Genomic DNA, 12,534 nt, shown 5'->3' on the forward strand with positions numbered 1-12,534 from the left:
ATCATTAATTTTTAAATAATTCAAATTATTTCAAAATTTTGAATCCAAATCTGCCCTGAATTAGTATAGTTGAAAAAACTATGATAAGAAATTTTCCAAGAAGAATCGTATATATATATATAATAAATTCAGATGAGACCTTAAATAAAAATGTAGTTGGTAGTTTAATATTCAATTATGTAGATTGTTTGTCCAATACAATTAACTAACTTATTTAGAATTGGAGTTTCACTTTCCTTTCAATATCTTTAAGGTTTAAGGGTAAAATCATAATGACTAATCTTTAAAATAAATTAAATATGATGAGATAGTTTCTGGTAAGATAAAATAATTCCTTGTTAATTTTTCAAAGTCAAATAATTTTTTAATATTTTTTTTAAAAAACAACTTAATATCATTTCATTAAAAAATTAAAAAGAATAAAAAAACAAAAAAAAAAGAAAAAAAAGGTTTAAAATCAGATCTAACTAATTTCTAAATTTAACAATAGAACAATAATTGAATTACATGATATTTTAATGTTTATATTCTATAGATTTTGTTGTTAGGAGAAGTCAATCAATATCATTATCATTTTTTAATTTAATAATTTAATATTAATCTAAAACATGATATTTTAATGTTTATATTCTATAAATTTTGTTGTTAAGAGAAATCAATCAATATCATTATATATAAATATTATTATATCTCCTCCCCCTCTTGAGGTATTCATTATAAACATTAATTATTAATCCCATTTAAAAATAATGCCACAAAGCATGTCAAGACAAAAAAAAAATCCCAAATCAAACAAGACTTACTACCTTTCTCCTTTCCAATTCTTGACCAAACAGCTTGCTTCCGAACAAAACGCCAAACAGACCAGACTAGACCAGAAGACAGAACCCCTTTCCCGCTGGTTTTAGAAGTCGGATGAGGACGAAAACGCAAGGATACGAGGCTTGGGAGAAAACTACTATATAAGAAGATCAAAGGAGATAGGCTGGAAAAAAAAAAAAAAATGGAGATTGCCATTGCCATTTGTTCTTGAGTTTTTTTTTTTTTTAGAACGCTGGGTTCCGCTACTCCTATGGAGTGCGATTAATCCCCGCGGGTTAAGTACATAGCCCGCAAACATACTTAACCAATTAACCAGACACAGAACTTGCCGCCTGACGGGCTCGTGTTCTTGAGTCTTGGCCGACCCTTGAGTGAGTTGGGACCTCTAAAATAGTAATTTTTTAATTTTAATAATATAAATTGAGATATAAATTATATATATATTATATAATATATTAGAATAGAGATTAAAAAAGAAATAGAAAAGTTATATATATATATATATATAATATTAAAAGAGAAATAAGAAAAAAAATAAAATTAATTGTATAATACTATTAAATATTAAATAATGGGACCTATAAAAAAGTGGCCCTACAAAAGTGGGACCTATGCAACTTCATAGGTTGACTTATCCTAGGAATGGGCCCTCAGTCTTTTCTGGATCTTGGCTTTTTGCAGTTGGAAGCCTCAATTTTGTGTGCGATCAATCTGAATGCTTCATTGGAGACATTAGTAAGCTTTGTAAACTTCTAAATCCCATTTATGATGTAGCTTTGTAACTTTCCAAAAATCAGATGGATAATGAAGAAAAATAGTTTTCTAATCTTCTAGACGTACAGTGTTTGATCTTGTGTTATGGTGTAGTTCCTATATGTTATATGAGTGTTTCTGATTTGGTTTAATTAGACGTTTGATCAAATGAATCTGAAATAAAAACTCTGTTTTTGTCTGAAAATTCGAATTATTGTTGCAGGTCTTTTATTTGTTTCGATTCATAATTAAAATGGTTTATGTTTCCATGTTCAAGCTTTTGTTTTGTTTTGTTACTGGTTAGTTCGGTTAGTGTTGGCTTTGGTTTAGAATTATTTAGTCCGTGACCGGCATTGGTACTTCGGCGACTATGCCAGAGGCGTTTTTAATTTAAAACAATTGTACCAAGTTACCAATTGTTTAAAATAATCATTAAATGCTTTAATCATTTTAAAAAAATCCACAAAAGAGTTTAAAGCAACAAAAACAATAATTATTTTCAACAAAAACATTATTTAGGACTTGTTTGATTACTCTGTTAAGAAAAATCCCAAAAAATAAAAATAATTTTTAATATATATATATAAATTTAATAAGTTTAAATAAATGTTTGTTTGGATTCTATTCATTTTTCAAACTAACATTTAAACTTTCTTTTTGTAGATACTATTTTTTTAGCCTCACTTCTCGTTCAAAGGTAACATTTGATTTTATTTCATTACGTTTTAGATTTAGGACATTGACATAGACGCATACTCTAGGAACAGAATGATACAAAACTAGACATATATTTAGGCTTGGATTACATTTAGACGCATGTCCTAATATTAGATAAATAAATAAGTTGTAAAATAATATTCTTTTAAATTACAAAAAATTTAAAGTAGAGACTGTCATGTGACAGACACATGAGATGTAGCGCGAAAGTCTTTTCTCACGTGTAACAAAGTACCAAACCAAAAACATAATCTCTAAAATGCATTTGAACACGCAAAACATTTTCTTTCCTGATTTCTCAAATAGTAAATTAGGTGGCGACTCTAAAAAAGTCAAAGTTAATCTAAATCGATATTTTTTAATGCACTATAGTCAAGCCCTAAACCCTAGTCAACTTTGACTTACATAGTCAACTTTGATAATTCCATTAAAGAATATAGTCTAATGAGATTATATTATGACGTGTATGTCTAGACTTTAAGTTAGTCCAATTTCAAATTACTATCATAATAATTAGAAATTTTCGTTGTACATTTTTAGATAACATTAGAACATCTTCTAATAAGAAGCAAAGACATTTGTACATCATTTAAAAGAAGAGAATAAACAGTTGATTCTTATGCCGTAAACTCGTGGCTAAAAATTTCCGATACCGCGGTTGTCAAATTTGTTTTTCTCTCTAAAAGATGCTATAAATTAAGTGGTGTAACTAAATATTTATTAAACTAGTATACGTGATTTTTTATAGGACTCATTTATAATGTTTAGTTAGTTAGTTAGGAATCAATTGTTAGAATTTATTTATAAATATTTTGTTTTATCTAGATCATAATTCTTTTTTATTATTATTGTTGAGATATTCTATCTAATTCTTATAACAATATTTACCCCTCAAGTTAATTTTGTAAGATTAGGATTTATGAATTAAGATTTAGTGCTTATGATTTAGTCAATGTGAATTTATGTTCAATTTTAAACATGATATAACATTATTTATTAAATTAATTTTTTAAATAATATTTTATGAACATAAATGAAGGAAGATGGTCCCTCTATGATATTTTAGACTGGAGAAATTTTTTTCATTTAGACAAAGAGTATGAGAAAGTTTGAAAATTAATAATGATAATTATTTGTTACAAATAAATTTATTTATACTTTGAAAATAAAAGTTAAAATAAAACAAGTAAAATGTACCACCTATGAAAAATGTACAACATGTATTAATTAAATCTTAATCTAATTTAAATAAAAAAAAATATTTTCTATCAAAAAATATTAAAAGTAAGTGACTTTATTTTTAATGTTTAAACTAAATTATTAATTAAAAAAATATTTATTTATATAATTTTGTTGTCATGCCTATAATTCATTTCCTAATCAGTAAAAAAAAGAATAAAACTAAAAAATGTCCTCAAGTCTAATCAGGATAATAATCTTCTTCTATATGTATAATTAGTAAATGCTTAATTAATTACTCCATAATTCATGACTTATCTTATTCTCTAATATGATTAATATGACAACAAAAATATATTAAAACCTAAAATGATGTAAATTATTGGTTGAAAACTATTCGTCACTATATCAAATATAGTATTGAATCAAATATGTTTGATCAAATATAGTATTGAATCAAATATGTTTTGCAAATATTATTAACCATTTAAACAAGTAAAATTGTCAAAATCGCAAATAAAATCATATAAATTTTTTGAAATATTCTTACATAATTTTTGAATTACAAAATTCATGAATTTTATAGTATTTTTATTTTGATATATTTATTATAAAAATCAAAATCTATTAATTAAGTTATATTTTCTTTTTATTTAATCAATAACACTTCCTCATCCTTGAGGAGATGTTATAAATTTATAATATAAACACTGTATTTTTCACCGAATTTATAATTTAAATTTGGGACTCATTTTAATAAAAATAAATAAATCAACCAATTAAAAATAACTTGAAATGATATTATATATTTTTTTAACTTGAAATAAAGATTAAAGAAGAAGAAAAAATATCTCAAACCAAACGGGGCTAAGGCACCAGACCCAAAAAGCAAAAAACCAAACAGCGGCTTTCCCCTTCCTTCCTTGTTCATTTCTTCTCATATTTTCAGCTTCGTGTCTGTTCTTTTCTCTCACCTGGAGTCCAGAGGATTAAACAAAGACAATAGAAGCTCATTTAGGAAAGATCTGACTGTCGAATCGCTGAAGGAAATCGTCTCTGGAGCACGACGATCGCGAAGAAGAAATATAAGATAAAGGGGGAGAACGGTGTTCGTGGTTCTGAGGGAGGCAGAATCTTGAGCGATTTTGGCAAAGGAAAGCTCGAATAACCTCTTTTTCTGATGCATTAGAGGTAGTAGATCCCCTTTGTTAGCTCTAGGGATCAGCAAGATTGTCTCCTTTTTTAACCTGTAAGTTCATATACTTTTGATTATTTTGTGTATTGGATTTCCAAAAACTGATTGAATAGAAAAAATTGTCTTCCCTTTTCTAGAAAATTTTGTTTCTTTTCTTCTGATCTTAGAGTAGTAGAACACCAACAGTTCTGTATTGTTGAATTAGATTAAAAAAAAAAAACGAATTTCAATTTGTGAACTTTGTATGAAATTATTGTGAAATTAATGTAGATGAAGTTATTGTGAGGTGTGCAACCTCAATCATAATCAAGACAGTCGTCACAAATACTTTCCCAGTCACGTCAATTCACTATCCTCTATCATCTCTCGATTCCATAAGAAGCTCTCCAACATCCGCTCATACCTGAAGAATCCTGTCCCCCATGGTTCCGAGAATCGTGTTTGGTGCGTGTTCTGCAATTGCGATATTGAAGAAGTCCCAGCTTCTTTGCCTTGTAAGTTGTAAGTACTCCTCTCTGCTTTCCGTTGATACATGGAAGTGAAATTTTGAATTTTGAATATAATGATATATTTGATGTTAAATACCTAAAAGCATTGGCCTAGATGTTATCATTCTGGCTGAACTTGTTTCTGAATTCTTAAAATGGTTGCAAATTTAGCAAGCTTAAGATTTGAAAAACAATCATGGTATGATTTTTTATCCGAATTCTTCTTTTCATGAGTATAGGCCTTTCAATTATGGTAGAAATTGAAGTGTTACTAGTGCAACTAGTGCAACGTGAGAAAATTAAAGGGAATATTGTTGTCCCCTTTATTCAATATATTTTGTAAGTTTGAACATTATTGATTGGTAGTGGCACTGCAATTCATCATCTGGCGAGTGCGAGTCATCTGAAGAACACCAAGAGTTTTTTGTGGAAACATGGTGGTAAGATGGATAAGGTGGATTCATTGAGGATTTTGGAAGCAGACGTAGTAAAGGTATTCCCTATGATATTGTTTATTGTTCTTGATATCCTTATATTTTCTTCAATATTTTATATCCATGATCTACAACTCTTTCAGTGCATGTTATCTTGTTATGATGTGAGTTGATGTGCAACCTAGAAGGTTTCTTACTTGAACTACTTCACTTGTAAGTTACTGAAACTATATGTAAAATCATGTGGATTGTGGAGAAATGTTGAGATATTTGACTCGATAATTTATTATAAAGTAACACCTTGTCAATAGCTCAAATAATAAAACAAACGCTTCAAACCACATAGGGAGAGTTCCTCAAAACTTGGATAAATATTGTTCAACCAAGACTAATTTAATTCAATTATACGATCAGAGTAACAAATCTCTAGGGTTTATACAAGAAGGAAGTAAGGAGATGAGAAAGAAATAGCCTGAGTTGAGAGAGGAATAGTCTTGTCTTTCAACATATATAATCCGATAAGAAATAACCTAGCTACTTTATTTATTGTAGTAAGCTAACAATATTTGACTAATTAATTATATTCTTCATCTAATGGGCGTAGTCAGACCCATCGTAGCCTAGGTCCATTACATTCAGTTTGTTTTTCACTTGCCAATTGATCATATTCCTGTGATTCTATGGTCACCTCTCTATACATGTTCTCAAACCTTCTATTCTCATGGAATCTTTGCATGTGGCATGTTCTTTTTACGAACAGTACAAATATATTTGCCCAAAACAATTGTCATATGACATCTACATATCTTAGAAATATAAGTTTTCTATGACAATTGTGGAACCAAAAACAATTACCCAAAGAGGTGATATCAATGTCCTCATTTTGGAAAAACTTATCGTTTTTGTCTGTTTGCACAAATGCAAATCAAAAATAATTTTTTTAATCCCCCAACTAAATTTAGTTTTCAAATGTATCGAGATACAAAACCATAAGTTTATCCAAATGGGTCCATTTTATTTTGATAAACTCTCTTGTAATGAACAACTAGAGTGGCTACAATTATCTCCATTTGTCTGAGATTTTTTTTTTTCTTCAAGTTATCAACAAATAACTCATTGAGTTTCCCTCTTTGTTATTTTAGTGGGAGAAGAAGTGCAGATTACTTAAAAGTGATGGTGCAAATGAAACGACTCATGGACCTCTGAATGATATCCACAATGAATTCAACTCTAAATGTATAAATACTTTCAATCAAAATATTAATCAGTCAATTAATTCTAGTTATATGAATAGTGTTTTGCCTTTACAAAAGAATACGGATGAGAGACATCAGTTTACAGGCTCAGACTTCTCTTCAGGCAGAGACAATCAGACTCTGTATATGCGCTCACAGTTTGAGACAGTTCCATGCAATGCAAACTATTTAACAGGTGTGTCTGCAATGTACATCTCCTATTATAATAGTTTGAAGTAATTTGAAGAATGTAATTCTAATGTTTTTCTTTTAAATACATATCTGACTCAGGTACCAGTAATACTTATGCTAGAAAAGATTCCATCAGTATTGGAGGAGGGGTAAGCATATTCATTGACCTTGAGCATTTCATAGTTATTTTAGAAGGTCCAAGGGTGCGTTTGATAAAACTGAAAAATTTTAGTGCCAAACGAGATCAGTCTCTAAAAGTAAATTCTCAATAGACCAAATGAAAATATCTAAAATTGAAGTACTTGTTATGCAAGTTGATTTGATAAAATGTGGAATTAATGTTAAGAAAAATACTTATACCCTATTTTACCATTTTAACGACGTAATTTGGTTAATTTTTAAAGACTAAAGTTATCTTGTGGACGAGTACGAGAAGTTATGTAATTGATAACGTATCTAATTAAATCATCTTTTTTTGTTTAATTTGAGATGAATTTAAATAACAATTATGAGATGAACTTAATTCAAATGATAAAGTTCTAAGTTGTGTTATCAAAACACATTCTTAGTTTAGAAAGTCAAAGTATGCACATGAATAGAGACATTAGTTTGAGCATTATTGCTCTCTTTCTATTGGAAAGCTTTTTGATTTTCTTGATTGAGACATAGGTCCATCTAGACGGAGAAGCGGTAAACAGAGAGATTGTAAATCAAGGTGAGCACTTAGTTCGTTTTCTTTTACTGTAATTGGCCCCTATTGGAAACACTGTTCTATCTCGTTTGTGGATCCAAATGAGATTACATTTGAAAATAGATAATTTCTCAATCCAAAAACAGAAAGTGTTTCAAATAGGCCTATTGTCTAATATAAGTCTTACTAATTTACATTTTCCTCCTCAGGCTTGAATAACCTAACTAAAATCTCCATCCCTCTACAACAACAAGATGGTCAAGGAAATGTGCACTCAGGAGCACCACCTCCTTGGTTTGATCATCTGAATGTTGGACTAAAATCTGAAAGTCGGTCAAGTGGTTCTCTTTCGAAGCAAGGAGGGAAAAGTAAATTGAACCCAAATCGAGTGGGAGCTGCTTGGGCAGAGCAACGAAAAATCGAGATGGAAATGGAGATAAAGGGGGAGATTGTTTTCAGAGATGTGGATCCAAACTGGCTTCCAAATTTTGGAAGTGTTTGGCAATCAGGCACCCGGAAGAAATCTAGAAAAGAATTTGAATCTGAAAAGAAGAAAAAATCAACTAATTATAAAGTTGTGATTCTGAATCTGAAGCGTCGATTAAGATTCAGCCATATGTTGGTAAAAGAATGGTAAGCTCAAATTATGAATTGTTTGAATGATTGTCGTAACCAAATGTGGACTTATTTGGGTAAAATGACTAAAAAAATATCTTTATTATTTAATATTTCATGAAACAAGGCCTTGAAAAGGCTTTGGTTTGATATGTCCTATATAATATATGATGAAAGAATAGGATTCTTGTAAAAGTATCCAATTCTTAGCTTTTTTTATGGACAGTTTCCTTAAAAGATTCATAAAAGTATCCAATTCTTAGTTTTTTTTATGGACAGTTTCCTTACAAGATTCATGTTTGTTTTTTATATTGTAGAAAAAGGACAGAGACAAGTGATGTTTTGTTCTCAAAAGGAGATGTGGTTTCCTCTACAAGTAAGTGCATTAGATGTAATTCATTCTAGAAATATTACATTTTCTTACATTCATCTCTAATATTATATCTATTTGAATGTTTTGAGAAGATAAGTATGTTTTTGTAAATAGATATGACAGATTTTGTTTTGTTTTGTTTTTTTGCAAACTTGTGAGAAAATATGAGTTACATGCAGAGGTAGATTTGAGCCTTGGGTGATTTATTCGAAATTCAATCCGAATTCAAAATACTATTTCGGATTGGATTGAAATCGGATTGAGTTTGGATAAGAATAAATTCGGATTGGATTAGGATTATCCATATTATTCAAACTATCTAAATAAAAATATATTTTTTAATTTTTTTTTTTGTAAATCATTTCATCTCAATATAATATATTTTTTATTTATTGTTGTATCTTTCTCATTCTCATATACAAATATAACTAAACAAAATTAATTATAACATTAAAAATTTAATAATATATATTTTTTATAATTAAACATTAACTAATAATATAAATTAAGTAATTATATTTTCTTAATTGAAGAGGTGAACATTTGATGGACTAATTTGAACCGAATTAATTATTTTAGTTTAAATTAAATTCGGAAAAATTCATAATAATTTAAATTAAAAATATATATTTTTTCCTTCCTACTTACAATTTTTCTCTCCTTTAATCAAATTTTTTTTTATCACTTAATTAAACGAGTTTCTTATCAATTTATATCCCAAATAACTATTGTTTGACTAAATAATGAAAAAATCAAGATTTTAAATTTATTTTCATATCACTCTTTTTTTCTCACACACTCTCTCCATATATAAAATTAATAATAATTTTATAATTTAATTTATATTAATATTAATATTAAATTTTATTAACACAATCTTATTTATTAAAAAAATTAAAAAAAACTCTTTATAAATATTTAATTTAGATGTAATATATTTATAAATTAATAAAAATATATTAATTTTATTTTCTAGTATAATTATTTATTAATTTAAATTATTTAAAATTTAAATTATTTAAAATTTAAATGTTATATTAAATAAAATGGTATCTTATAGTTGAATTTATATTTTGTTTTAATTTTAATTTAATATAATTAATAAAAATATTTAAAATAAAATAATTTTAAAATTTAATTTATATTAAAAATTATTAAAATGTAAATAAATATATATATATATATATATATATATATATATATATATATATATATATATATATTAAAGTGAATTTTTATTAATATAAAATAAAATATTTAAGTGAAGGATAATTTTAGTATTTATGTGAATAAAATTTAGATGTGTGATAGAATATTTGGGTTTTGGAATAAATCTCGATAAAATCCAAATAACATCTATATCAAACGGCCCTTAACATTACTTTAGACAATATATTAAACAAATTATGTCATGTCAGCACCACTTTAGATAAGACATTAAACAAATTATGTCATGTCATCATCATTTTAGACAATATATTAAACAAATTATGTCATGTCACCACCACTTTAGATAAAACATTAAATAAATTATGTTCTGTCACCATCACTTTAGACAATATATTAAACAAATTATGTCATGTCACCACCACTTTAGATAAAACATTAAACAAATTATGTCATATCAACATCACTTTAGACAATATATTAAACAAATTATGTCTTGTCAACATCACTTTAGACAGTATATTAAACAAATTATGTCATGTCACCACCACTTTAGATAAGACATTGAACAAATTATGTCCTGTCATCATCATTTTAGACAATATATTAAACAAATTATGTCATGTCACCACCACTTTAGATAAGACATTGAACAAATTATGTCATGTCACCATCACTTTAGACAATATATTAAACAAATTATGTCATGTCACCACCACTTTAGATAAGAATTAAACAAATTATGTTCTGTCATCATCATTTAAGACAATATATTAAACAAATTATGTCATGTCACCACCACTTTAGATAAGACATTAAACAATATATTAAACAAATTATGTAATGTCACCATCACTTTAGATAAGACATTAAACAAATTATGTTCTGTCACCACCACTTTAGATAAGACATTAAACAAATCATGTCATGTCACCATCATTTTAGATAAGACATTAATAAAATTATGTCCTGTCAACATCACTTTAGACAATATATTAAACAAATTATGTCATGTCAACGTCACTTTAGACAATATATTAAACAAATTATGTCACGTCACCACCACTTTAGATAAGACATTAAACAAATTATGTTCTGTCACCATCACTTTAGACAATATATTAAACAAATTATATCATGTCACCACCACTTTAGATAAGACATTAAACAAATTATGTCTTGTCAGCATCACTTTAGACAATATATTAAACAAATTATGTCATGTCATCATCACTTTAGATAAAACATTAAACAAATTATATTATGTCACCATCACTTTAGACAATATATTAAACAAATTATGTCATTTCACCACCACTTTAGATAAGACATTAAACAAATTATGTCATGTCACCATCACTTTAGACAATATATTAAACAAATTATGTCATGTCACCATCACTTTAGATAAGACATTAAACAAATCATGTCCTCCTGTCACCATCACTTTAGACAATATATTAAACAAATTATGTCATGTCACCACCACTTTAAATAAGACATTGAACAAATTATGTCCTATCACCATCAATTTAGACAATATATTAAACAAATTATGTCATGTCACCACCACTTTAGATAAGACATTAAACATATTAAACAAATTATTTTCTGTCACCATCACTTTAGATAAGACATTAAACAAATTATGTCTTGTCACCGTCACTTTAGACAATATATTAAACAAATTATGTAATGTCACCATCACTTTAGATAATACATTAAACAAATCATGTCCTCCGGTCACCATCACTTTAGACAATATATTAAACAAATTATGTCATGTCACCATCACTTTAGATAAGACATTGAACAAATTATGTCATATCATCATCAATTTAGACAATATATTAAACAAATTATGTCATGTCACCACCACTTTAGATAAGACATTAAACATATTAAACAAATTATGTTCTGTCACCATCACTTTAGACAATATATTAAACAAATTATGTCATGTCACCACCACTTTAGATAAGAATTAAACAAATTATGTTATGTCATCATCACTTTAGATAATATATTAAACCAATTATGTCATGTCACCACCACTTTAGATAAGACATTAAACAAATTATGTCTTGTCACCATCACTTTAGAGAATATATTAAACAAATTATGTTATGTCACCACCACTTTAGATAAGACATTATACAAATTATGTTCTGTCACCATCACTTTAGACCATATATTAAATAAATTATGTCATGTCACCACCACTTTAGATAAGACGTTAAACAAATTATGTCATGTCACATTACTTTAGACAATATATTAAACAAATTATGTCATGTCATCATCATTTTAGACAATATATTAAACAAATTATGTCATGTCACCACCACTTTAGATAAAAATTAAACAAATTATGTCATGTCACATTACTTTAGACAATATATTAAACAAATTATATCATGTCACCACCACTTTAAATAAGACATTAAACAAATTATTACATGTTCATGGCTTCCCTTGCAGCGATAAAAACCTACAAATTATGTAGCAAAATACTGTTGTAAATTTTATTTTTATTTGTAAATTTTATTTTATGATGTTATATCTTTTAAGTTATTGAAAAATAATTTATAAATAAAATGAATGAGTTGAAATATCTCTCATTCTAATTCATTATTTCTTATTTTAATAGGGTTATATTTATCCACTTTAATT

General features: G+C 27.2%; 2 protein-coding genes and 1 long non-coding RNA gene across 3 annotated transcripts in view; 2 read left to right on the forward strand and 1 right to left on the reverse strand.

Annotated features, from left to right (window-relative positions):
- Positions 1-12,534, reverse strand: part of LOC124944691 (thylakoid lumenal 17.9 kDa protein, chloroplastic-like) — a 29,299-nt gene that overhangs the window by 5,701 nt on the left and 11,064 nt on the right. The gene's annotated exons all lie outside the window — the stretch shown is intronic.
- On the forward strand, positions 1,434-8,271 carry LOC124910813 (TITAN-like protein; the record flags this gene model as incomplete). Its single annotated transcript, XM_047451498.1, has 8 exons — positions 1,434-1,600; positions 5,140-5,160; positions 5,521-5,647; positions 6,731-6,824; positions 6,930-7,019; positions 7,115-7,164; positions 7,685-7,730; positions 7,916-8,271. Coding segments are annotated over exons 1-8 (951 nt in total), but the record flags the coding sequence as incomplete, so codon positions are not given.
- Positions 8,284-8,806, forward strand: LOC124944693. The gene is made up of 2 exons (XR_007099957.1): positions 8,284-8,339; positions 8,639-8,806. It is a non-coding gene; the product is annotated as an uncharacterized LOC124944693 (long non-coding RNA).

Source organism: Impatiens glandulifera, chromosome 7 (genome assembly GCF_907164915.1).
Source record: "Impatiens glandulifera chromosome 7, dImpGla2.1, whole genome shotgun sequence".
In the NCBI taxonomy this organism is placed as follows: Eukaryota; Viridiplantae; Streptophyta; class Magnoliopsida; order Ericales; family Balsaminaceae; genus Impatiens; species Impatiens glandulifera.